This window comes from Microcebus murinus, chromosome 16 (genome assembly GCF_040939455.1).
Source record: "Microcebus murinus isolate Inina chromosome 16, M.murinus_Inina_mat1.0, whole genome shotgun sequence".
Taxonomy (NCBI): Eukaryota; Metazoa; Chordata; class Mammalia; order Primates; family Cheirogaleidae; genus Microcebus; species Microcebus murinus.
This window is the reverse complement of record NC_134119.1, coordinates 64,692,293-64,719,019: the sequence shown is the minus strand read 5'-3', so window position 1 is coordinate 64,719,019 and position 26,727 is coordinate 64,692,293. Positions and strand designations below refer to the sequence as shown.

The 26,727-nt window shown below is 53.2% G+C and overlaps 2 protein-coding genes and 1 non-coding gene across 5 annotated transcripts; 2 read left to right on the top strand and 1 right to left on the bottom strand.

Annotated features, from left to right (window-relative positions):
- Positions 1-437: 437 nt before the first annotated feature.
- RTN2 (reticulon 2) lies at positions 438-8,672 on the top strand. Of its 2 annotated transcripts, XM_012761407.2 has the most exons (10): positions 438-625; positions 2,243-2,287; positions 2,377-2,850; positions 2,955-3,206; positions 6,043-6,250; positions 6,617-6,755; positions 6,876-6,945; positions 7,051-7,097; positions 7,884-7,942; positions 8,188-8,672. In XM_012761407.2, exons 1-10 carry the CDS (start codon positions 592-594, stop codon positions 8,267-8,269), a joined length of 1,410 nt encoding a protein of 469 aa, XP_012616861.1. In that variant the 5' UTR covers positions 438-591; the 3' UTR covers positions 8,270-8,672. The 2 variants fall into 2 exon arrangements, with proteins under 2 accessions (XP_012616861.1, XP_012616862.1); XM_012761408.2 differs by lacking the exons at positions 438-625; positions 2,243-2,287; positions 2,377-2,850; positions 2,955-3,206 and adding an exon at positions 4,062-4,186.
- Positions 8,673-11,500: 2,828 nt separating this feature from the next.
- Positions 11,501-11,587, top strand: TRNASTOP-UCA (transfer RNA opal suppressor (anticodon UCA)). Its single transcript has one exon. It is a non-coding gene; the product is annotated as a tRNA-Sec (tRNA).
- An 8,027-nt stretch (positions 11,588-19,614) lies between these two features.
- Positions 19,615-26,307, bottom strand: FOSB (FosB proto-oncogene, AP-1 transcription factor subunit). Of its 2 annotated transcripts, XM_075993181.1 has the most exons (5): positions 25,601-26,307; positions 23,393-23,713; positions 23,044-23,151; positions 21,915-22,070; positions 21,686-21,774 (listed from the first exon to the last, which is right to left on the bottom strand). In XM_075993181.1, the coding sequence occupies exons 1-5, from the start codon at positions 25,724-25,726 to the stop codon at positions 21,772-21,774; spliced, it is 714 nt and encodes a 237-aa protein (XP_075849296.1). In that variant the 5' UTR covers positions 25,727-26,307; the 3' UTR covers positions 21,686-21,771. The 2 variants fall into 2 exon arrangements, with proteins under 2 accessions (XP_012616880.1, XP_075849296.1); XM_012761426.2 differs by having other exon boundaries at positions 19,615-22,070.
- Between the last annotated feature and the right edge of the window lie 420 nt (positions 26,308-26,727).

Sequence of the window (26,727 nt, the reverse complement as noted above, 5' to 3'; positions counted from 1 at the left end):
CACTGCCTCTGCGAGACTAGGCTTGGATCTAACCTCGGAGTCTTAGAATCTTTCTACCCCCTCCTCAATGACTAGCTCCGCCCCAGCCCACTCTGAGATCCAGGCCCTCATCCTCCCGCCAAAGCCCCTTCACCTTGCTCTCCCGGACCCCTCACCTACCCTAGGCCCCGCCCCTCTCCCCCTAAAGGCCGCTCTGGGTTCCAAACCCCGCCCCCCGGGCCGCTTTCCACTGCGTCCTGGCCCAGTCGCCTACCTCCTAGCTCCGCCCCTCTAGTAAAAAGCCCCGCCCCTCCCACGCGAGCTCCTCGCTGTTTCCCCGCCCCCTCGCCCTCCCTCAGGTCCCGCCCGGCCTGGCTCTGGCCCCGCCCCCGGCCCCGCGCTGCAGTGCCTTCCCACCGCTGCCCCGCCCGCCCCCGCCGAGCCGAGCCGAGCAGAGGGCGGCGGCGACGGCTGCTGGAGCGGCCGGGGAGGAGGAGGCGGCGAGGATGGCGGCGGCGTCCTGGGCGCGGCGGAGATGAGCTCCAGCGGCCCCGGGCCCAGGGCGGCGCGGCCGGAGTGGGCGGGGGTCCCGATGCAGGCCCGAGGGGGGCCATGGGGCAGGTCCTGCCGGTCTTCGCCCACTGCAGTGAGTAGAGGGAGGTTTGGGCCTTGGTGTGGGGCCTGGAGGCCCAGGTGGGGTCCTCCCTGGTATCCCCTCCGCGCCTGCCCGCGGGAGAGCTGGGATGGGGGGAGGAGGCGAAGGAGACAAAGGAAGCTCTCCCCTCCCCCCGCGCTCTGGCCGGCGACTGGGGCAGTCTGACCCGGAGGACCTGGGTGAAACAGGGCGCAGGTAGGGGGGTACCGAGATAACCGGCGAGGGGCGGGCTGGGCACCGGGTTGTATCGCCTGGCCCCGCCCGGGAATGAGGACGCGCGCAGGGAGCTGTCCCCTGGCTCTGGTGCTGGCCGCAGCTGGCCGGGAGGGGTTGAATGGAGGGCTAGAGCCAGGATGGAAAAGAGGGGTCTGGCTCCCCATCACTTATCTTCGAAGCCTACCCCTGTTTTCTGCCCAAGAGGCACCCCTGACCTCGCCCAAATTGTCCAATCCCCTGTCCCCGGAAAACAGCCATCCCTGGGTTGGGGCAAGGACTTGTGGGTCCTTAGCAGGCTTTACCGCTGATTAGTGGTAACCCTGGGGAAGTCCCACTCGGCTCCAGCCCTCTGATTCCTCAGCTGAGGGTGGGAGGGGGCGTCAAATTTCAATTTCCAGACAGTATTGAGAATCTCCTGTGTGCAAAGCCCCAGGCTAACTCTGAAGGGCTGGATTCCCGATTCAAAACTCTTGGCCTGATCCCCACGATCTCTGAGCTCAAGACCATAACAGTCCATGTCAACTGTCTGTCCCACACCCAGGGGGCTGACAGCTGGGGATTTCAACACTCTCAGATCTAGCTACTTGCATGTCTTGAGTGTCCAGATGCCAAAATTGTAAGAATCTGTGGTTTCAACATGTTAGAGTATCATCCTGACATTCTTAGATCTTGTCCTTACTTTGGACTACAAAGGAAGGACCTGCTGATCCCCCCTCTTACCTCTCTGCCCTCATCTCCCATCTCGTCCCCATCAGTCGCCCTGTTCCTCAGATTTGACAAGCATAACGCCTGCATCAGGGCCTTTGCACGGCCTTTGCACTCTGCCTGGACGATTCTTCCCTATACATGTGCATGGCTTCCTCACTTCATTCGGCTCTCTGCTCAAATATCTTATCAGAGAAGCCTTCCTGACCATGCCGTCTGAAACAGCACATCTTTACTTTCATGAGTACCTTGCCTTATTTTACTCCCTGCACTCATCCGCACCCAACATCATATATTCACTTGTTTATTGCCTGTCTCTTCCAGAGTGTTAGCTCTATGAGAGCAAGGATCTTGTCTGTTTTATTCACAGCTGTATCCGTACGAGCTAGAACAGTGCCTGGCACATAGTAGGTGTTCAATAAATGGTTGTTGAAGGAATGGATCGAAACTTTCTAAGGTTCCTAATTTGAAGATTCCACCATTAAGGTTCCTGGCTTTGTACTTCTAAGACTCTGAGCCTCTGATGGCAGTGAATGCAGAGTCTGTACGTAGAATGTTCTAAAAGTCCCGTGATTCACATATTCTAAGACTCCTTAATTCGGACTGTCCAAGATTCCAGGACTGGCACGCTTCTGTGATTCGGACAGTCTAAGCTCCTAAGAGTGTTCGATTCTTTCCCTCTCGCAGAGGAAGCTCCGTCTACCGCCTCCTCTACCCCCGATTCCACGGAAGGTAGGCGACGGGGAGACGTGAGGGTGTTCACTGCGGGGCGGTCGGCGTGCTGCAGAGGCGCTTACGTGGGTCCCCTTCACCCTCTGCAGGAGGGAACGACGACTCAGATTTTCGGGAGCTGCACACAGCCCGGGAGTTCTCGGAGGACGAGGAGGAGGAGGAGACTACTTCGCAGGACTGGGGCACCCCCCGGGAGCTGACTTTCTCCTACATCGCCTTCGATGGTATAGTGGGCTCCGGGGGCCGCAGGGATTCGGCTGCCCGCCGCCCCCGGCCCCAGGGCCGCTCAGTCTCAGAACCGCGAGACCCGCACCCTCAGTCTGGCCTGGGCGACAGCTTGGAGAGCATCCCCAGCCTGAGCCAATCCCCCGAGCCCGGACGCCGCGGCGATCCCGACACCGCTGCCCCGGCCGAGCGGCCCCTGGAGGACCTCAGGCTCCGGCTGGACCAGCTGGGCTGGGCGGCCCGCGGAGCGGGATCCCGGGAGGACTCTGCCACCAGTAGCTCCACCCCGCTGGAAGACGAGGAACCCGATGGGTCGGAGGCGGGAGAAGCTGCGGAAGGTGAGATGTCCCAGGTGCTGGGACCAAAGCCAAGAGGGTGGGTGGTCTCTCCTCGGGGCACCTCCAAGGAGAAAGCTCACGGCCTTCTCTCTCTACCGCGCCAGAATTGGACCTACAGCTCCGACTTGCTCAATCCTCCCTGCCAGAGGTCTTGCCTCCCCAGCCCGGTCCGGGCTCTGGGACCCCCCAGGCGGGTACCCCGTCCCCACCGGGGTCTCGAGATTCGAACTCTGGTCCTGATGAGCGCTCACTGGAAGCAGAAGAGCCGTGGGGACAGCTGGAGCGGGAGCCAATCAGGGCACAGTGCTTGGATAGCACGGACCAATCAGCATTCACGTTGGGGCCACACCTTCTAGGTAAGCAGCGGGTGTGAAGGTATTCCATTGGACTACAGCGAGGCAAAGTGTGAGGACTGGCATTTGAAGGGACCAACCTCACAAAGGAACAGAGGCTAGTGGAGCAGGCAAGAGGTATTGCTATTGGCTAAACTTCATAAACTCCGGCCTTTTAAAAATGTTTCTGTTATCTGAGATTACAATTGGCTCTTTAGATATGATTCCCCGCCCACTTAAGAGTTAGTCCAGAATTCTAGCATTTGGACTGGCTGGTTGCTATAACAGTCCTCCCTCTTTTGAAGTGCTCCCCCTAGAGGTTGATTTTGTACAGGCCAAATCCCTGAAAAACCAAAGCTCTCTCCTGGATGTGACCATGGGACATTTACAAGTAAACTCTATGCCTTTTTGCTCTATTGCCTGGGCTAGAGTGCCGTGGCGTCAGCCTAGCTCACAGCAACCTCAAACTCCTGGGCTCAAGAGATCCTCCTGCCTCAGCCTCTCAAGTAGCTAGGCAGGTGCCACCATGCCCATCTAATTTTTTTCTGTTTTTAGTTGCCCAGCTTATTTTTTCCTCCTATTTTTTAATAGAGACGGGGGTCTTGCTTTTGCTCAGGCTGGTCTCGAACTCCTGACCTAAAGTGATCCTCCCACCTTGGCACTCAATCCGTGAGCCACTGCGCCCGGTCTCTATGCCTTTTAAAACTCTTCTTTTCCTTCACTACACCTGTTGGCCAGTTGTTAAGAGACCCAGCCTTACTTTAAAATATGCTCCGCCCCCAGGAACGGCCAAGGATTGGTGTAGACATCACTGCTTCTGGCTGTTTACAAGAGAGTTCCAATTTTGGAATTGTCCCCACCTCTATGGACAGCCATTGGCTGGGTACAAAGGGGCCCCGCCTCCCTACTCCCTTACTCCGGGTCCCACTGAAGTGGGCAAAATCCCCGAGAAGCAGCTGTGTCCGCGGCCTCTCTCTCTCTCGGAGCCGAGATGGGGAGTAAAGGTGGGCTTGTGGGGGGGGAGGCTGGACCCGGGCTGGGGGGTGGCGGAAAGGGGCCCAGATTGGCTCTTATCTCCCTCAAATTTGGGATATGTTTCCTGTTGGTCTGATTCCCCAGCGATGCAGGCTGGGGCTGGGGGATCGAGGGGGGCGTCTAGGGAGGGTGTGGAGGGAGCGCGGGGTCCCTGCTCCTTCCAGCCAAGGCTTTGAGGGCCAGGAACAGGGAGGCCCCCTCCCCCAGCCTTGGGCCCAGGCGGCGCTGTCACTCAGAGGCGGGATGTGCCAGCACAGCTGCGGGGTGAGGCCCCCTCCCCCCAGCGTGCCTAAACTTAGACCCCGCCTCAGGCGACCCGGCTCCTCCCCCACCCGCTGGCACGGGCCTCCCTGAGCCTGGGCCCTAAAGGGCTGGGTCTTGGGGAGGGGAGGGGGCTGCCCTACTTAGAATAAATGAGAGCATGTGTGTGCAGCAGTGAGGGAGGTCAGCCTCTGAGAGGGGCCAGTGGGGTGGGTCAGTTTCCGAGTGAGAGTGGGAGAAGGGAGAGGATCTGGAAAGAAACAGGAGGGTATTGAGCTCTTGGGTCAGGGCTCCAATGGGAGCGGATTTTCAAAGTTTAGATGGATGAGATGAAACATTTGGGTCCAGAGTTCACTGGTCAGGGTTCAGATTGGGCTCAGGAGTTGGGAGATGAGCTTAGGGTCTCAGAAAGGGGTCAGAAATTTTGCGTTAGGGCTTAGAAAGGAGTATGGTGTTATTAATACATTTAGGACATAGAAAAAATGTGTTGGTAAGGGTATTAAGCAGATACCACTTTACACCTACCAGGTTGGCAAAAGTTAAAAAACAATAACATCCATTGCTGGGCAGGATGCTGGGAAAAGATCACTCTCATGTTGTTTGTGGAAATAATTGTTACTGGCCCGGCGCGGTGGCTCACGCCTCTGGGAGGCTAAGGCGGCTCTAAGTCAAGAGTTCGAGACCAGCCTGAGCAAGAGCGAGACCCCGTCTCTACCATAAATAGAAATAAATTAATTGGCCAACTAATATATATAGAAAAAATTAGCCGGGCATGGTGGCGCATGCCTGTAGTCCCAGCTACTCGGGAGGCTGAGGCAGGAGGATCACTTGAGCCCAGGAGTTTGAGGTTGCTGTGAGCTAGGCTGACGCCACGGCACTCACTCTAGCCTGGACAACAAAGCGAGACTCTGTCTCAAAAAAAAAAAAGAATTGTTACTGACATCTTGCTGGTAACAATGTGACAAAATTTATGACATTAAAAAATACATAACCAGTCCACCCAGCAATTCCAAAATAGAAGTTCCAGGAGGTAGGAATGTCTGTAAAAGGTGTTGCTTGCAGCACTCTTTGCAGACGAGGAGTTAGGAAACAGAGACTGACCCAGCAACAGGTACGTGGCTGAATAAAATGAATGATGGCACAGGCGCGCTACAGAGTACCGTGTAGTCCTTAAAAAGAATGAAGTAAGAGCTATTCTGGTTGACGAGGAAGGAATTCTAGGAGGAAAACTGGAGAGATGCATGATGCAGAAAAGTGTATCTATAATTCCATTTTCTCAAATAATGACCAAGAAGCATCGGTTCGTACTTATAAGTGGCCACAGATAATTATATGGGGAGGAGCAAGATTAAGGGGACTTGCTAGATGGTTAACTTTCCTTTTCCAGGAGAAGAAGGGAGACAAGCACGGAATAAAAGAGGTCACTAAAAATTTGGAAATAGGGTTAAGGCTCAAACAGGTGTGTCCAGAGGTCATGGTTCAGCTATGGGACAGGAAAAGGGAGGTCAAGAGATCAGCCAGGTGAGGTACAAGCCGCAGCCTGATGCCCCCCACCCCTCCACAGTGGCGGACCTGCTGTACTGGAAGGACACGAGGACGTCGGGAGTGGTCTTCACAGGCCTCATGGTCTCCCTCCTCTGCCTCCTGCACTTTAGCATCGTGTCCGTGGCCGCCCACGTGGCTCTGTTGCTGCTCTGCGGCACCATCTCTCTCAGGGTTTACCGCAAAGTGCTGCAGGCCGTGCACCGGGGGGATGGCGCCAACCCTTTCCAGTGAGAACCCCCAGCCTTGACCCTGAGCCCTGTCCACACCCCAGCTCTGACCCATGACCTCAAATCAGCCGCCAACTCTCACCCTGGCCCTGACCCATCTGATCCTTTTTTTTTTCATCCTCATCCTTTAAACTACCTCCCCCCACCAACCCTAATCTCTGATCCTAACTTTCTACCCTTGACCTTTGATCCCTTCTCCTGACCCTGACCTTGACCCCAGCCCTCTACTTGTGGTTCCTATGATTTGTGCCTCAGTCCTAACTCTGGGCTTCTCTGCAATCCTCGTTTCTTGCCCATTTGCAGCCACCCCACCACCAGTCTGAGCTTGTGGCCACTGAGTCACCCCACCCCCTTTTGTACCCTCAGGGCCTACCTGGATGTGGACCTAACCCTGACTCGGGAGCAGACGGAACGTTTATCCCAGCAGATTGCCTCCCGCGTGGTCTCTACAGCCATGCAGCTGCGGCATTTCTTCCTGGTAGAAGACCTCATGGACTCCCTCAAGGTGCCCTGAAGCCCTCACCCCCTCCTGGGTTCCCGACCTTCCCCTGTGTGCCCCTGGGGGGTGGGAGGGCCATTGCTGGGAGTGCCCTGTGGGTCCACTCACCCTCTCCCTCGCCCCCAGCTGGCCCTTCTGTTCTACATTTTGACCTTCGTGGGTGCCGTCTTCAATGGTTTGACCCTTCTCATTCTGGGTGAGCTGGGAAGGCTGTGGGGGCAAGGCGGGGAGCAGGGCTGTTGGGGTTTGGTGGAGGACAGGGCTTCTGGAAGCACCCTGACCTCCATCTCTGTACCTGCAGGAGTGATCGCTTTATTCACTATCCCCCTGCTGTACCGGCAGCACCAGGTGAGCGTGGCAAACCTTCAGTGACCCCCTGCCCCCCAGCAAAACAGAGGCGATCTCACTGCCTCCCTTGCAGAACCTGGGTCCCCTGCACAGATGTCCCAGCCAGACACACTGACATAGCCCAACTCATGGCAGGTGGTCCAACTGCGGCTCCTACCTGAGGATGGATGCCATCCAACTGGCATGTCCTAGCCAGAGAGAGCCTGGCTGATGTCCTCTCTCCTGTGACACAGCTTGAGGCTGAACAACACCCACCCCAGCCAGAAAACAGGCAGAGATCAATGCCTCCTCTCCCCAACACCACCGGGGGGCTGACAAACAGACTTTCCAGCTGGAGACAGACTGACTGATGCCCTTACCCCTAAAACAGCCAGGCGCCTCACATGTCACCTTATGCTGTGGTGGCTGTTGCCAGGGACACTGACATAAGCAGGACCGACTGAACATCTGTCCTGTCCAGAGACAGGCAGACAGACTGACGTCTCTTCCCCAGCACAGCCGAGAGCCAGATGATACTGGTGGTCCTAACACCCTCACTTGTAGGGTGTCACTGAGACTCTCCAATTCAACTAACACTGCGAATTAAACTAGTATTTAAGTCAGTCCACCCAGGGACTCGACACAGAGCGGGGCCCAACCGACTGACCCTACAGCTAGAATCTCTGACTGCCAATGTATATTATTAGGTTTAGAGTTGAGGGTGGGGTGGCGGGCCACTCCCCACAACTCCTGATTTGGAGGTGGGGGCAGAAGCAGCCTTCATTCACCCCTGCTTGGTCTCCCCAGGCCCAGATCGACCAGTACGTGGGATTGGTGAACAGTCAGTTGAGCCACATCAAAGCTAAGTAAGGCCCTGTGACCAGACGGATGGGAGGGGGTGGGGCGGGGGGAGCTTGGGAACCTTTGCCTTCTGCAGTCCCTGACCTCAAATCTCCTGGCCCTGAATGCCCCCTTCTCAGAGAAGGGTGAGCGACAATTCCAACACAGGCCATTAGGTGGAGGGCAGGGGCAGGCTTTGGGCTCCCAGCTAGTTCCCCATGCCGACCTAGTCTCTTGCCCCACTTGGTGACGCCACCCGTTTTCCCCACAGGATCCGAGCTAAAATCCCAGGGACCGGAGCCCTTGCCTCTGCAGCAGCCACAGTCTCCGGATCCAAAGCCAAAGCCGAATGAGAAGGGCGTCCCTGTGCACCCACTCCCAGCAGCCCTCTGCCCTCCTCCATCTCCCTTCCCTCCCCACCCTCTCTCCCCCTCTCGGCCCGAGCCATTTTCTGGTGAGTGTCAGGATCATTCACTAGGGAATCTGCGCAAATTGCCCGAGCGGCCAGGACTACATCTTCCAAGAGGCTCTGCTCCAGCAGTCCGGGAAAGGCGAGGCACCTTGGCCGCGGCGCCTGCTGGGACTTGTAGTTGACTAGACAGGGCACTGCCCTGCACTTCTGCGACCCCGCCGCTGGAGGCGCCGTGAGGGGTTGGTGTCTCCTGGACACCACTAGCCCCAACGCTGGGGCTTTGCATGGGGCCCAAGGGAGGCCTGAGCTTGGATTTACACTGTAATAAAGACTCCTATGGAAAACCCAAGGCCTCCTGTACTTCCAGACTCCTCCTGCACTGAAAAGTACTTAAATGGCACTCCAGGAGAACCTTCCCTATCTCTGGGGGAGAAGTCTCCTTTACCATCTACTTAGGTTATGAAATGATTGAAAGGAAAAGACCACCCACTCCAGGGCTAGCCAAGCCTTGACAGTCACTGTCTATACCTGTGCTCAAAGCAGGCATCACTAATCGCTCCCACACTCTGCCTCTGTGCACCCACCTGACCTGAGCCCAGACCCATGTGTCATACAGCCTCTGGATGCCCCCCACCCCCAAACATATCTAAACCTCTTTCTCATCCTACCTGATTTCCAACTCAGGCATGTCTCACTGCCTACATTGTCACCAGGCCAGACACCCAGATATGGCCCTGGCCTCCTACTCCCTCACCTCCCACATTGAATCAGTCACGAAGTCATGTTTATTCTACCATACAAACATCTCTCATCCACCCACTTCTCTCCATCTCAATTGCCTTGGGGCCAAGTATAGGGCTCAATGGCTTCTCTGGGCCTCAGGCTCCAAAACTATAAACTGGGGAAGGGGCAAACAGGAAGGGACAGAGGGAAGATGGAGGAGACTGAAGTCTTAAGATGATCTACAGACCTGGGTTTGAATCTTGGCTCCACTACCTCTTGGCTGTGTGACCTTGAGCAAGTGACCACCTCTCAAAGCCTCAGTTTCCTCAAATGGAAACTGTCATCATAACTGTATCTACATATAAAGACCTTAGCACCAACACAGGGCCTGGTGCATAATATATCATGGTAATGACATTGCTTCCCAAACCTCAGTCATTCCCACATGACCTTCGTGGTCTTTATACCACCTGTTCTGCTAGTCACTGAATATTTTTCTTTGAATTGGTTTATTATTTAAAAATATAAAAAATGTCTTTCCAAAAGAATGACTACTTCACCAGCTTGAAAGAAGCCAGTATTGCTCACCAGAAACAGACAATAATAAAAAGAAACACAAATATATTAACATTTAAAATGTTTGTTCATGAATCACCTAAAATCATCTCACTTGCCCCTAGCAACACATGTCACATTTTAGGAGATAGATGATGACATTCCAAGGAGTAGTTACAGCCTCAGAATTTGCATACAGGGGTGCCTACTAACAACTATCTAACTAAAACAAAGAGGGTTTAGGGGACCTATATTGCACCTGGATTTGCCCAGCAGGGACAATATTTTAAATTTTCAAATGAATAAATAGCAAAAATTTTCTAAAGATGCTTTTATTCAAATTTTTCATAAGACAAAATGTTCATTTGTCTATCTCAAAGAGTGGTGGGAGAGGAACTAACCGGTTGAGACTATAAGGTCAGGAATGGCTAAAGCCTCCAATCCCATCCTCGGTACCCTCGCTGGAGGCAGGAAACAGACTGAAGATTGAAACAGCCTTTACTGAGCACCTCTCAGTTGTCTGGTCCAGTGCCAGACTTTTATACCATTACGATCCCTCCAGTGAGATCAGTTAGTTGCACTTGTCCTGTTATACAGATGGGGAAACTGAGGCTCAAAGAAGGATAGTGATAATATTCCTTCATTCATCCCACAAACATTTACTGAACATCTGCAATGTGCTCAAGTACATTTTAGGAATATGACAGTGAACAAAAACAAAGTCCATGCTTTCATGGAGCTGATATTCTAGTGGGAGGAGACAGAAAATTAACAAATAGAATTTGGCAGGGAGTGACCAGGGCAATGGCGGAAAGTCTAGCAGGGCAAGGGGATAGAGTGACAGGGCATGCTATTTTAAACTGGGTGGTCAGGGAAGACTTCACTGAGTGGTGATATTTGAGCAGAAGACAGAGAGAAGGCAGGCAGTGGGTCATGTGAACATGTGGAGAAAAGGGAGATCCAAGCTGGGGGATCAGCAAATGCGATGGCCCTGAGGAGGTGACATGCCTGATGTGGGCAGCAAGATACCCAAAGCCAAGGATATGAGGCAAAAGGAGTATGAGATTGGGTCAGAGGGGTGAAAGAGGCTAGATTATGGGGATTTATAAAATGGATTGAGAATTTTGCTTTTACTCTGAGATGGATGTCATGGAAGAGTTTGATGCGAGGGAATGATACTGTTGTCAAAGGATCACTGACTTAGGGTATTAAAGGATCACCTTTTTTGTAATAAAAATTATGACGTTACAGGTTCGAGTCCCCAGGTGGATGGACTGTGTGAACTGGGGTTATATCTAGTGTCTAAACTCAGTGTCCTAGGTGCTGAGGCTGATGATGTCTGTCATCCCCAGCACCTAGGACAGTGCCTGGGACACCGTAGACGCTCAATAAACAGTGCTCCGTAGGTCTCTGCAGTTCCACAACTGAACAGCAGGTGTCGCACCAGCCCCACCACCTCCTGCCCGGAGTCTCGCGGGACAGGCTAAATCAGACTTTAGCAGGAGCCCACTCACTCCTCCGCAGGAGAAGGAGTCAGAATATTCAGCGAAGGCGCTTCTGAATGCCGAATTATGAATCTCTCCTTCTAAAAAACTGACTTTTCACTTTGGGAAAAGGGACTCCGGAGCCCTTCAACAGCTAGCCAGGTCCCCGGGAGCTGCCTCCCAGAATGCGCGGCGGCGCTATGTAAATGAGACGGTTTTGTGAGTGCAAATGAGTCATGCTATGCAGCCAGAGGCAACATTTTCCAAGGACATCTGTCGTGATAAAGGTATGGAAAGAATTTATAGCTGTGGAAATCAACCATCTTTCATCCTCCAAAACTTCAAAACCATAACTGTAAAAGGTAAGCATTTTCGTACTTTATATAGCTTCATGGGATGCAGTGATTCCTGCCCGGATGATCCTCAGTGGTCTGGGGTGCAGGCTTCAAACCTGTAGCTGTCTAGCGACAGAGTGGTTCAATTCCACCTTTCGGGCGACAACCACGTATGTTTTTTGCCTTCCTTGAAACCAAACCTTAGCTTGCGGGTTTTCCACGGGAATGCTATTCCAGCCCGCACCTAGAGAGGTCGCTGCGGCCTTCCACATCCCAATTTTTTCCCTTTTTTTTTTTTCTTTTTTGTGTTTTCTTTTCTTTTCCTTCCTTTTTTTTCCCTTTTTTTTTAAATAATAATAAAAAATCAAAAAGCCCCCACATCGCAATTTATAGCCTGTGCCTCAGGGGTTTCTGCCTGTGGTTACTTTTTTTTCTACCCATCCCACCCCCATCCCTGGGGGAGGAAAAACTCCTCTACACAGTTCACAGTTCTAGAATATTTCCAGTTTGGAAGTTACTCCGGATTTCTTTCCTTCGTTTGCTTACTCATTTAGTCATTTGCTCACTCATTTATTTAATCACGCATGCACTTATTAGTCAAATGTTTGCTCATTTGTTCATTCTGGCATCCACTCATTCGACAAGTATTTGCTCGCCTGGCCCTGCACTGAGCAGTGCTGGGGACATAGTGGTGATGACAACCCTGGCCTTGGCCTCTTGGTGCACTCAGTCCAGTGCGGGAGACTAACCTTAAACCATCCTGTAATTACACATTTAATTAACAACTATTATAAAGGTGATAACTGCTGGGAGGGAAAGGTACAGAACAAAGGAGGCCAGGCAGGGCTCGGTGGCTCATGCCTGTCATCCTGGCACTCTCGGAGGCCCAGGCCGTGGGATCCCTTGAGTTCAGGAGTTCAAGACCAGCTTGAGCAAGAGCGAGACCCCCATCCCTTTATTTTATTTTATTTTATTTTATTTTATTTTATTTTATTTTATTTTATTTTATTTTATTTTATTTTATTTTATTTTTTCAGCATATTATGGGGGTACAAATGTTTAGGTTACCTGTGTTGCCTTCCCCCAGTTCTCCCCCAGAGTCAGAGCTTCAAGCGTGTCCACACCCCAGACGGTGCGCATCGCAGCATCGCACTCATTATGTAGGTATACACCCATCCCCTCCTCTCCCTTCCCACCTGCCCGATGCCCCATAAATGTTATTCCTATATGCCCACTTAGGTGTTGATCAGTTAATACCAATTTGCTGGTGAGTACATGTGGTGCTGATTTTTCCATTCTTGGGATACTTCACTCAGTAGAATGGGTTCCAGCTCTATCCAGGAAAACACAAGAGGTGCTATATAACCATCATTTCTTTCTTTCTTTTTTATTGCGGCATATGATGGGGGTACAGATTTTAAGGTTTCAATAAATGCCCTTTTCCCCCTCCCCCCAATTTCTTATAGCTGAATAGTACTCCATGGTATACATATACCACATTTTATTCATCCACTCGTGTATTGATGGGCGCTTGGGTTGTTTCCACATCTTTGCAATTGTGAATTGTGCTGCTATAAACATTTGAGTGCAGGTGTCTATTTTATAGAGTGTCTTTCGTTCTTTTGGGTAGATGCCCAGTAATGGGATTGCTGGATCAAATGGTAGATCTACTTGTATCGCTTTAAGATATCCGTATATTGTTTCAACAGAGGTTGCACTAGTTTGCAGTCCCACTGAGCAGTGTAGGAGTGTTCCTGTCTCTCCACATCCACACCAACATTTATTGTTTGGGGACTTTTTGATAAAGGCCATTCTCACTGGAGATAAGTGATATCTCATTGTGGTTTTGATTTGCATTTGACCTGATGCATTGAGCATTTTTTTCATATGCTTGTTGGCCATTATTCTGTCTTCTTTTGAAAAGTTTCTGTGCATGTCCTTTGCCCACTTTTAGATAGGGTTGTTTGAATTTTATTTATTTATTTATTTTTGGCTGATTTTCCTGAGTTCTAAATAGATTCTAGTTATCAGCCCTTTATCGGATGTGTAGCTTGTGAGAATTTTCTCCCTTTCTGTAGGTTGTCTGTTTACTCTCGTAACAGTTTCTTTGGCTGTGCAGAAGCTTTTTAATTTGATCGGGTCCCATTTGTTTATTCTTGTTGCTGTGATTGCTTTCGGACTCTTCTTCATAAATTCTTTGCCTAGGCCAATGTCTAGAAGAGTATTTCCAACGTTTTCCTCTAGAATTCTAATAGTTTTACCCCTTAGGTTTAAGTCTGTTACCCAGCGTGAGCTGATTTTTGTGAGAGGTGAAGGGTGTGGATCCTGTTTCAGTCTTCTTTCTACATGTGGCTATCCAGTTTTCCCAGCACCATTTATTGAGTAAGGATTCTTTTCCCCAGTGTATGTTTTTGTCTGCTTTGTCAAAGATTAAATGGCTAAATCCTAGAAGTCTGGGATTCCGAGGTGGGCGGGTCGTTTGAGCTCAGGAGTTCAAGACTAGCCTGAGCAAGAGCGAGACCCCATGTGTACTAAAAATAGAAAGAAATTAATTGACCAACTACAACTGTGTATATATATATATATATATATATATATATATATAAACACACACACACACACACACACACACACACACACACACACACACCAGGCACCGTGGCTCATGCCTGTAATCCTAGCACTCAGGGAGGCCAAGGCTGGTGGATTGCTCAAGGTCAGGAGTTTGAGACCAGCCTGAGCAACAGCGAGACCCTGTCTCTACTATAAATAGAAAGAAATTAATTGGCCAACTAATATGTATATAGAAAAAATTAGCCTGGCATGGTGGCACATACCTGTAGTCCCAGCTATTCAGGAGGCTGAGGCAGGAGGATCACTTGAGCCCAGGAGTTTGAGGTTGCTGTGAGCTAGGCTGACGCCAGGGCACTCACTCTAGCCTGGGCAACAAAGTGAGACTCTGTCTCAAAAAATAAAAATAAAAAAATAAATATATATATATAGAAAAAATTAGCTGGGCATGGTGGCATATGCCTGTGGTTCCAGCTACTCGGGAGGCTGAGGCAGGAGGATCACTTGAGCCCAGGAGTTTGAGGTTGCTGTGAGCTAGGCTGATGCCATGGCACTCTAGCCCAGGCAACAGAGTGAGACTGTGTCTAAAAAAAAAAAAAAAGATTAAATGGCTATATGAAAATGGTTTTTTATTTTGTTTTTGTTTTTTGAGGCAGAGTCTCACTCTGTTGCCCGAATTAGAGTGCCATGGCATCAGCCTAGCTCACAGTAACCTCAAACTCCTGGGCTCAAGCAATCCTTCTGCCTCAGCCTCCTGAGTAGCTGGGACTACAGGCATGTACCACCATGCCTGGCTAATTTTTTCTGTATATTTTTAGTTGGTCAATTAATTTCTTTCTTTCTTTCTTTTTCTTTTTGAGACAAAGTCTCGCTTTTTTTGCACAGGCTAGAGTGAGTTCCGTGGTGTCAGCCTAGCTCACAGTAACCTCAAACTCCTAGGCTCAAGCAATCTGCTGCCTCAGCCTCCCACCCAGCTGGGACTACAGGCATGCGCCACCATGCCTGGCTAATTTTTTCTGTATATTTTTAGTTGGCCAATTAATTTCTTTCTTTCTTTCTTTTTCTTTTTGAGACAAAGTCTCGCTTTTGTTGCCCAGGCTAGAGTGAGTTCCATGGTGTCAGCCTAGCTCACAGCAACCTCAAACTCCTGGGGTCAAGCAATCCTGCTGCCTCAGCCTCCCACCCAGCTGGGACTACAGGCATGCGCCACCATGGTCGGCTAATTTTTTCTATATATATTAGTTAGCCAATTAATTTCTTTCTATTTATAGTAGAGACAGATCTCCCTCTTGCTCAGGCTGGTTTGGGACTTCTGACCTTGAGTGATCCAACTGCCTCTGCCTCCCAGAGTGCTAGGATTACAGGTGTGAGCCACCGTGCCAGGCCTAAGAATGGTTTTATATCTGGGTTCTCTGTTCTGTTCCTTCTGTTCCACTGGTCAATGTCCCTGTTCTTGTGCCAGTACTAAGCTATTTTGATTACTATAGCCTTGTAGTATAATTTGAAGTCTGATAAATTGATACCTCCCATTTTGTTTTTATTGCCTAGAATTGCTTTTGCTATAAAGGGTCTTCTCTGGTTCCATACAAAGCGTAAAATTATATTTTTCTATAGCTGTGAAAAATGATGATGGTATTTTAATCAGGATTACATTGACTCTGTAGATCACTTTGAGTAGTATAGACATTTTCACAATGTTGAAAATGTCTACCCACGAGCATTGTATGGTTTTCCACCTGTTTACATCCTCTGCTATTTCCTTCCTCCCCACAACTCTTTAAAACATAAAAAATTAAAATAAAAAAAAAAGAACATATAAGGCTATTTAATAAGGAGATCTGAACTTCTGGAATGTCAAGGGAAAATTAAAGCCCTTGAAGGGTGAGACAGGATTAGCTAGCAGAAGGGGAGAATATTCTGGGATATTTGGAAATCAGGGTGGTCCCAATCATGGCAGTGGGGATGGTATAGCTGCACCCTCACTCAGAGCCTAGCACTGGCATGGACAAGCTCACACTCCTCACAACAGCTCCATCCTGCAGATGAGGAAACTGAGGCTCAGGGAGATGTCACTTGTCCAAGGTCGTCCAGCTTTGGTAGGCTCTCAGACCACCCAGCACATGCTATTTATTGCCGCCCTTTATTGTCCTTCCTGAGCTAGCATCTCACCACGTCCAGCTCTGCTGTCCTGCCTCCTAAATGTCTCTTGCATCCTTCCCCTCCTGGCTACCCCAGGGCCCTGGCCCTGTCCCAGGCCCCTCCTCAAACCCCAGGGTCCCCAGCCCAGCCTCCTCCCTGCTCTCCTGCCCCAGTCTTGCCCCTTTACCTCCCAGCCACCGTCAGTCTGGTGGCCAGAGGGGATGTTCCTAAAGCACAAACTTGCCTCTACTCCTCTCGTGCTCAAACCTGCCATGGCTCCCCAGTGCCCTCAAGAGGAGATCTAAACTACTTAGCCTGGGAATGTAATCGCCCACAGAACCTGGTCCCTGCTAACCTCTCCCTCCATACCTATTGCTTGAGTCACCATGAACATGGGGCTCCCACACTCTGTCACTCCCCCTTGCACTTTCTGTTTTCTTGGCCTCAGCTTTCATCTATTCCCTTCTATACTCTATTCATCCTCTAGGACTGCGGTCCTCAACCCCCCGGGCAGTGGAGCTGTATTGGTCAGTGGCCTGTTAGGAACCAGGCTGCACAGGAGGAGGTGAGCGGTGGTGAGCAAGGGAAGCTTCATCTGTAATTATGGCCGCTCACCATTGCTCCCATCACCCCCTGAGCTGGTTACAAGTGTCACAGCGGGTGGTCTTGAGGACAAACCCAGCGGGCACACGGAGAGTTGGAGAATCAAAGTTTATTCACCGGTGGGTTCAGAGGGGTCTCACCACCGAATTCTGAGCCCCATCTATCCGATTTTTCCCACTTTTATTAAGTTGGGGTGGCCCAAGGGTTGGGATATCAGGTGACTAATGCCCTCCAGGTAATTTTTTTTTTTTTTGAGACAGAGTCTCACTTTGTTGCCTAGGCTAGAGTGAGTGCCGTGGCATCAGCCTAGCTCACAGCAACCTCAAACTCCTGGGCTCAAGCAATCCTCCTGCCTCAGCCTCCCAAGTAGCTGGGACTACAGGCATGCGCCACCATGCCTGGCTAATTTTTTCTATATATATTAGTTGGCCAATTAATTTCTTTCTATTTATAGTAGAGATGGGGTCTCGCTCTTGCTCAGGCTAGTTTCCAACTCCTGACCTTGAACAATCTGCCTCCTTTGGCCTCCCAGAGAGCTAGGATTACAGGCGTGAGCCACTGAGCCTGGCCCCTGCCAGGTAATAGGTTAGTGTTATGTTGATGCATCAGGTAATAGGGTAGTTGAAGCACCAGATAATAGGTTCAGTGTTATGCTGATGTACCAGGTAATAGATTAGTTGTTGGGCCAGGTAATAGGTTAGTGTTATGCTAATGTGGGTCTTCTGTGAGGGGTGGGGGTCTCAGGTGGCTGATGCCGGGCCAAGTAATACATGAGGGTTTTCCTTATCAAGCTCTGCCTCCTGTCAGATCAGCGGTGGCATTGATAGATTGGCATTAGATTCTCATGGGAGCCCAAACCCTACCGTAAACTGCGCATGCGCGGGATCTAGGTTGCTGGCTCTTTTTGGGAACTTAATGCCTGATGATCTGACGTGGACCTGGGGCGGTGATGCTAGCGCTGGGGAGCAGCTGCAAATACAGACGATCATTAGCAGAGAGGTTGGACTGCACAATACATGTGATGCGCTTGAATCCTCCTGAAACCTCACCCCCGCCCCTGCTCCCCATCTGTGGAAAAATTGTCTTCCATGAAACCAGTCCCTGGTACCAAAAAGGTTGGGGACTGCTTCTCTAGGACCAGCTGGGCTGTCCCCTCCTCTGGAATTCTTTCCTAACTCCCAGTCCAAGCTGAGGACCCCTGCTGGGCTCCTCCAACCCCATGGGTTCCCCTAATCCCCTAGCCCCTAATTTTGATTGTCCCTGACTGAGAACAGGTCTGTGTCCCCCCACTGGACTAGACTAGCTCCAGGAAGGCAGGCCCTGGGGCTCTGTCTCTGCAGTGTCCCCAACACTGCCCAGCACATGGGTGGGCATGCAGTAGGTACTTAGCACATTTATTATTTAATAAGTTAATTCATTCTACCATGATAACTCCCCTTGCATATTCACTTACCCAGGCATCTGTGTGACCTCTGGACATCACCTCAACTCCCAGGGTGCTTGCTGTTATGCAAATGAGAGAGACCTTAGATTTTGCAATGAGGGTGACACCATTGTATCTTTTTTTTTTTTTGACGGAGTCTCACTGTGTTGCCTGGGCTACAGTGCTGTGGCATCTGCCTACCTCACAACAACCTCAAACTCCTGGGTTCAAGGGATCCTCCTGCCTCAGCCTCCTGAGTAGCTGGGACTACAGGCAAGAGCCACCATGCCTGGATAATTTTTTTTCTATATATTTTTAGTTGTCCAATTAATTTCTTTCTATGTTTAGTAGAGACGGGGTCTCGCTCTTGCTCAGGCTGGTCTTGGACTCCTGACCTTGAGAGGTTTTCCTACCTTGGCCTCCCAGAGTGCTAGGATTACAGGCGTGAGCCACTGTGCCTGGCCCATCTGCCCCATTGTATCTTTTTTTTTTTTCTGAGACAGAGTCTCTCTTTGTTGCCCAGGCTAGAGTGAGTGCCGTGATGTCAGCCTAGCTCACAGCAACCTCAATCTCCTGGGCTCAAGCCATCCTCCTGCCTCAGCCTCCCGAGTAGCTGGGACTACAGGCATGCGCCACCATGCCCAGCTAATTTTTTTCTATATATATTAGTTGGCCGATTAATTTCTTTCTATTTATAGTAGTGACAGGGTCTCGCTCTTGCTCAGGTTGGTCTCAAACTCTTGACCTCGAGCAATCCACCTGCCTCGGCCTCCCAGAGTGCTAGGATTACAGGCCTGAGCCACCTCGCCGGCCCCCATTGTATCCTTAAACAGAAAAAATGGCACAGTTTTTAGTTTGGTCAGTCTCAGGTTGGCCTCAGTATGTTCATAGCCCCAAAGAAGTGGTCATATGACAAAAACAAAAGGAAACACATCTTCACTGCAAAAGGGACTTCAGTTTTTGTAGTTCATATAACCCTGAGAACTTTTTTTCTTTCTTTCTTTCCCTCTCTTCCTTCCTCCCTCCCTCTTTCTCTCTTCTTTCTTTTCTCTCTTTTTCTTTTCTTTTGTTTTTTTTTATTAGCCTAAGCGTAGTCTTTAGTAGTTTGCTTGCAGGATTCTTCAACTCCTACTGTGCAATGTTTACCTCCTTAGTTTCTGTTCTAAGCCATTGAGTATAAAAGCGTATCACCGAGAAACCTCTAAGACCCCACACCTAGAAGCTAATATTCGCCCACCCCCTTTTTCTATCAGGAGGCACTGCCTGTGTGTACAGGAAGTCCCCTCAACTGTCTAGCTTCCTTTTATCCTGCTGTAGGCTGATTCACTAGTAGTAGTTCCTGCGTGCATGCACTGTGTGTACGGTCCCCCCAGCAATGGAACCTCACTCCCTCTTGCTAGAGGGAGGCCTGGTAATGCGAGTCAGGAGAAAATAGACACTTGGGCCTGGTGCATGCTTTTTAAAGAGCTTTTTTATTGGCGACAGTGCAGAACCAAGGGGGGAGGAGAGCGGCCCAGCGCCAGTCTGCCCCAGCCCCCCAGGGTCAGGTGCAAAATACAAAAAGAGAACCACAAACACAGCAGGGTGGGGGGTTGGGGATTCAATCACTGTGGTCGGCAGGGGCGCCCCTGCTCAGAGTCTCACACTGGCACCCAGAATTCTCAAAGATACAGATTGTAAAACTCTATGATCCCTCAGGCTTACACAACAAAAATAAAATCTCATGTCCCCAGTGAACCAGGTGTCAGAAGACAGCTGGAGGATCAGGGACAGTCAGATAGGAGACAGGTAGCAATGGTCCCAGATGAAAACAGGCAGAGGGCAGACAGGAGAGAGACAATCAGAAGAGGGATAGCTGGAGACAGACAGCCAGAGACAGGCTGGTTCGAAGTTTCCAGAAGCAGTGTTTCCAATTCAACGGCTCGCTTTTAGGGCCAACGTGACCTAGGCCGAGGCTGCAGAAGCGCTCACACACTCACTCGCGCACACACCCCCATATATAATATATTTATTTATACATAATAGATATAAGTGCCTTTCGGAAACCAGGAAAGGGATAAATAGCTAGGGGAGGGGTCTGGGCCGGGCACGCGGACTGTTTTCCATGCAGCACGGAGGGGCATTGCCCACCCTCTATATTAAAAAATATAAATTTGCCTCGTGATAAAATTGTCACGAGGTGAAGCACAGGGCAGGCGGGAGGGACAGGACTAGGGCCGGGGGAGTCGGGGCGGGAGGCTGGGGTCGGGAGCCCAGCCCTGTCGAGTTTGCCAGTCCACAGACATTCCGGGTTGGGGGGCAAAGCCTCAGCCCTGAAATCTTCTCCAGAAAAAAATGTCGCCCCCCCTGGTTCCCTTGCTAAAGAGGCTGCGGGGCGGCCGAGGGGAGGGAGAAGTCGGCGTCCTAGGCTGGGGACAAGTGACAGGCCTTAAAGGCAAAGGCCAGGGCTTGGGGCTGAGGGTCTTGAGGGGACAGAGAGGCCCCGGGGATGGAGAACTGTCACCCCCTTGAGTCTAACTCACCGTTGAGGGCAGGTGGGCGGGGACGGGAGACCAAGGAAAGGCTTTGGGAGTGGGGGACACAATCCCCCTGGACGGGCACTGTCCCACCCGGCACCCCCACAATCCGGCCAACTCGTTTCACAGTATAAACACCCAAGCAGGACGGGCACCACGGCGCCCCCTGCAGCCTGAAGTCAGAAAGGTCCAACAAGGAAGGCCAGGAGGGCAGGGCTGGAGGGAGCAGGACTGGAACCCTTAGGAGGGGACATTCCAATCGGTGCCAGCTTTCTGGGAGGGAGCGGCTGGACGGTCAGGGAGGGAAATTCACATTTCAGAGTCAGTCTGGGGCGGGAGGGGGGACTGTCAGAGGGGAACACGGACTCCCCTCTGCGGGGCGGGGCTCGGCTCTGCCCGGAGGAGGATCTGAGCCCGTGGGAGCGTGGGACAGGGAAGCCGAGGTCCGGAGGGCAGGGGGAGCCAGCCTGGTCACCCGCCGAGGGGTCGGGGTCGGCGTGGGGGACGTCGGGGAGGTGGCATTTCCTTGTTGGACCCCTCTGGAGAGGCCGCCAGCCCACCCCGCGGCCCACGCCGCGCCCCTCCCCTCCAGCCCCACGCGGGACCGCCCAGAAGTGGGCGTCGCCCCCCACCCACCCTTCCCGGAGGCTGGGTGCGGTGAGAGGGTCAACAGGCCGCTAGCCGGGCGTGCCCATCCCCTTCCCGCCCCTGGTCCCCAAAGTCACCGGCTCTCCGGCCTCGCCGGGGCCCGGGAGCAAGAGGCAGCACAGAACGCAAGGAGTCCTCCCTCCCGTCCGACGGCGACGGCAGAGTCACACAGAAGGGCCGGGGAGGCCACACACCCGCTTTGTCTCTTCCCCTCTCTCTCCTCCTCCTCCTCTTCCAAATCTCTCTCCCTCGTGTGTCTGTTTGTTTTGTGTTTCTAAAGAGTTCACAGAGCGAGAAGGGAGGGCGAGTTCAGGGGCTCGGAAGGCTGGTCGCTGCCGCTGGGGCGCTGGGCGCTGGCGAACGCGGAGACCTCCGGGCAGGTGAGGACAAACGAGGAAGTGTACGAAGGGTTAACAACGGGGAAGGGGTCGCCGAGGACTTGAACTTCACTGTGTGTAAAGAGAGAAGCTGTCAGGTTGGGGGCTGCGTCCTGGCTGGTCTGGAAGGGCAGGGGCGGTGGTGGCGGGGGCGGCAGCAGCCAGCCGAAACCATCTTCCTTAGCGGGCGCTGGCCCCGGCAATTCTCTCACCTCCGCCAGCGGGCCGGGCCCAGGCCCCTCTTCGTAGGGGATCTTGCAGCCCGGTTTGTGGGCCACCAGCACAAACTCCAGACGCTCCTTCTCCTTTTGGAGCTCGGCGATCTCCGACTCCAGCTCTGCCTTTTCTTCCTCCAGCTGATCTGTCTCCTGAGGCCCCGGAGGCCAGGTCATGTAGAAGAGAGGGAGGAAGGAGAAAAAGACTGTCAGCCACTTGGAAGAGGCGGTCATGGCTGCCCTGCACCTGCGGCTGAGGCCTGGGGCTGGAAGGCAGCTCCCAGCTGGGAGGAAAGACCCCCTGAGCCGGAGTCCTGGCATGCTGTGGAACTTGGGCCAAGGGTCTCCCATTCTAGGAGCTACAATTTCTGCATCTGTCCACGGGATGGTTGGGAAGGGGCCGGGTGCACATGGAAGTCTCTGGTGTACAGGAGGCACTCAGAGGTTTGTTGGATGAATAAAAAATTATTATGTGTTTTTAATGTGCCCCCCTGTTACTCCTCCCTCTCTGCCTCCCAGGGAAGGGACAAATTGAGTATTCCCCTGGTTTCCTCGAGGGGTAGCAGGTCACCCTGCAGGCATGAAGCAGGGAACTCTCAGACCAAGGTGGGGCATAGGAAGGGAGTGGGATGTCACCAGCCCAAGTGCTGAAGAATTGAGCATGGCTGGGGCAGGAGGTGGGGAATTGACAATGGATCAAATAATTGCATTTCAAAGACTCTCCCAAATGTTAAAAGTAGACCACTCATCCTGGGAGATGGGGTGAGGGGTTGAAGAGATGGAGAAACCAAGGCAAAATGGGTTATCACTTGCCCGAGACCAATGGGAGAGGGGACTGGTGCTTCCCTTCCCTAGACACCCCCACTTGTCACCTCAAGATGAAGTGAAGGCCAGGAGACTGGGGCATAGGGGCATAAGTCGGGAAAGGGAGTAGCCAGGAGTCAGGATAAATATGTGGGGGTCTGTGTGCGCACAGGGCTGCCCCATCTGGCCATACCTGTACCTAGTCCCATTTGTGGAACCTCTGGTTCTTATCCCAGAATAATGGCACAGGTGGAGGGGGGACAGAGAATGGGGAGAGAGCCCCCTCAGCATACCCTCGCCCCACCCCAGGGACTGTCCTCACCGCCTGGAGTCGGTCGGTCAGCTCCCTCCGACGGTTCCTACACTTAGCTGCCGCCAGCTTGTTCCGTTCCCGGCGAACCCTTCGCTTCTCCTCTTCCTCCGGAGTAAGCTGAGTAAGGGGAGACACAGGCCATGAGGTTTGGGGACACAGTGCACTTCCTCCATCCACCCGAGCCTCCACTTCTCCCAGAACCCCTAGGAGCCACAAAAGGACTCTAGTCCTCGCTGACGGTAGCAAGGATCACGGCGTGTTTGCAGCTTTGAGGCCTTAATAAACCCCCACCCATGAGAAAGTTCCTGCCTCTCTTGTTTCTACCTCCTAGGGCCAAGCTCTGGTGCCCCTTACTCACCGTCTCCTCTCGGGGTCTTCTGGGCCGGGCTCGGGCCGGGCGGGCAGGCCCAGGTCCACTGGTGGTTCCACTGGTGGAAGGCCCGCCACTGCCACTAGCTCCGCCACTGCTGTAGCCACTCAAGCCTGGTGTGGAGTAGCTGGTTCCTGGCATGTCGTAAGGGTCGACAACTGGGGGCTGGGAGGCCAGTGGCTGTCCCTGGGACTGGGCCATGGAAGAGATGAGGGTGGGTTGCACAAGCCACTGGAGGTCCTGGCTGGTTGTGATCGCGGTGACCGTGGGCACGAAGGAACCGGGCATTTCCCCGAGACCGGCGCACTCCTACGGGGTGACACATACACACACAGGCGTAGACACACAAACAAAGACACCGACACACACACACCCAACACACATAACACACAGCGACCCCGTGAGTGAGCACAGGGTGAGCAAGTGTGGATGTGTGTGTCACAAGGAAAAAACCACAACACCCACCCTTCCACTACACCGTGACGCAGTGGTTAATGAGAGGATTTCTGCTCAACTGGCTTCTACCTCCTCCTCCTTCCTCGGGGAAAGGTTGCACGGTTCCAGCGGGTGGTGAATCACACCCCGGGTTGGTGACTCTTAGGTGTGGGGGGTGGAGAGGAGGCTGGACACAGCCGGTGACAGAACCCCCGGGAGGGAGCCACAGCCACACACACAGCCACAACACCCCACCCCCACCCCAGAGGCAAGGGGAGGGAGAAGGAGAGGCCTTAGGCCAAGCCTTCCTCTACACTCACACACATACACACACCCCTCGGTGCGAGAGGCGGGGGTCCCAACTAAAAGGGTATTGGGGGGACGGGCCTAGGAGTTTAGGACAACGTTTCAAGTAACTGTCTCTCCCCAGAGTGAGACTGACAAGTGACAGGTTAGGGTGAACGGACAGGTAAAGTCACCACCCGGGCTCCCTTAGATTGTCCCAGAGGGGGAATAGTGCAGGATCTGAGCCCCCAAGCCCAGGCAGAACTCATCTCCCCCCACCCGCAAATGGAATCCTGGAACTGCTCTGAAGGCTTAACTACTCTCTCGGGGGGCGTGGAGAGGGATGGGCTGGCGCGCCGGCCAATCAGCGCCCTGAGAACCCAGAGGGGGCGGGGCTCCTGGAGACCACCTGGCTTGTTCCCCTCCGGTTAGCGATTCTAGTCCTGTCTTCGGATACAGCGGAGGGACCTGGAGTCCGGAGCAGAGGGAGTGGGGCTGTGTCTGTGTGTGCCTACGGACGAGGGTGACGGCCACCATGGCTCCCCGAGAAACGGCGGCGCACAAACAGACACTCCCTGCCCGTGAGAGCCGAGGGATCCGATCCCCGCAGAGCCTTCGCGAACCCATTGAGTCGCGAAGAGTCGCTCTTGTCGCGATAGGAATCCCCTCGCTCGGCCTCTGCAAGCCGGTGAAGCAGACCCAAACTCCCTGGAACCACGGGTTCCGGGGACCCAGAGGGGGAAGGAAACTGCACCCTACAAATAGGAAGGGAAAGTTGATTGGCCAAAGGCCGCGCCGCAGCGACCAATCGGAACGCCGGGCTGCCCCCTCCCTTAGCAACGTGGCCCCGGCGTTCCAAAATAGAACGCTCCCTGGACGTCAGGGGCGGGGCGGACGAAGGGGGCGCCGCGCGCTGTGCGTGCCCCGCGTCAGACGGAGGATTCCAGCGCGTCAGCCGTTACGCACGGGTCCCCCGTTACGTCTCGGCGCTGGAGGCGGAGGCAGCGCGGCTGAGGGTTCGAGGCCAGCTTTACCGATGGGTGGAGGGCTACCCGGCGCCGGAGTCGGCGCCCCGCAGGAGGAGGATAGGGGAGAAGGCTGCTGGAAGGTATCCCCGGATTTCCCCCACTTGCCTAACTGCGCTAGCTTCAGGTTGGGGACCTGAGTCGGGGGCAGTCCCAGGGCCGGCTAAAAGTTCTCAGCCCCGTTACCGCATACACGTTGCACTGAGCGGCGCGTCCCCTCCCCCTCCCGCCCCAAAGCCTACCTAGCTGCGTTCCCTCCCTGCGCTCCACACGCATAACCAATTGCAAACATCTCCCGACTTTTTGCAGTTTGCAAAGTGCGCTGTGAGCCCGTCCCACCTCGGATCTCGGCTTTTGAGGTGTCTTTATGTGAGGGGTTAGGGCTGCTCTCTCCACCCTTGACTTAGAAAATAAAACCTACAAAACAGCACCCCTATTATCTAGAACTTACCTGGGAGGCGGCGGCGGTGGGTGGGCTGCCGAAGGAGTCCACCGAAGATAGATACTGAGACTCGGCAGAAGGTGAGGAGCTGCACCGGGAGCCGGAGTCGTAGTCTCCGGGGAAAGCCTGAAACATTTCCCTGGGCACAGGGGGCGGCCTGTGACCACGCTGAGGTCGCCGGGAAGCCAAGGCTATGGCCGGGTGGGGAAAGTAAGGTGCGAGTCCGGAGGGAGACGAGGAGTCCTCAAAGTACGCTGTCCGGGGAAGCTCGGGGAGGGGACAGAGTCCCGCTCCAACAATGGCAAAGTTTCTGTGTAGTCCTTCTGCGGTGCCCAGGCCCCCACAGGATGCCGCTGTGCCTCCTGAAAGTCCAGGCTCCGTAGGACTGCGCGGCGAGGGGGATCGCTCCCCCAGGAACAGAAAGCACTGTCCCGTTGTACAGACTCTGCTTCCGTGCGGTCTTCACGCCACCGGCCGGTCCCACGGGGGGAGGGGAGTCAGAAAGAGGGCGAAAAGTCGGTTCCTCCAAAGTAAAATGAAGAAGTATCTAGAAGAATCCTTCCAAAAACTTTCTCTCCGGAAAAAAAAAAAAATAAACCAAATATCACAGCCCTCCAGGAGAAGAATCACAATAATCAAGTTTCCAAGTCCCGGCTCCGCGTATCCCTGTCGTGGCCGTAGCTCTCAGTCTTATGAATGAAGCACAGAGCCGCCAGCCTGTATTTATATGCCAGGATCCGCCCCCCGTGCTTACGTCACGTCTCTGCTCTCCACAAACTTCCCCAAATCTCCCGCCCCGCTAAACCCAGCGGCCCGCCGTCCAGCCAGAGGTCTTCCCTAACCTCGATCTGGTCACCTGCGTGACCTTCGCGGCCCCAGGGGTCCCGGGAGGTGCATTCAGGCCTCGCGGCGGGAGGAGATCCTGGCCCCGCCTTCCCGGAGTTCCTGTGACGCAATTAGCCATATAAGGAGCTCGGCCGGCGCGGCCGAGTGTTTGTTTGGTATCCTAGCAATGACGTCAGAGGGAATCCCTCGCTCGCTCGCGCGCGCACCCCGCGGAACCCGCCCGCGCCTGCGCAGTGCCACGCCGCCCCGGGGACTGGTATTAATAGGCGCTTAGGCTAGCCGGGGAAGGC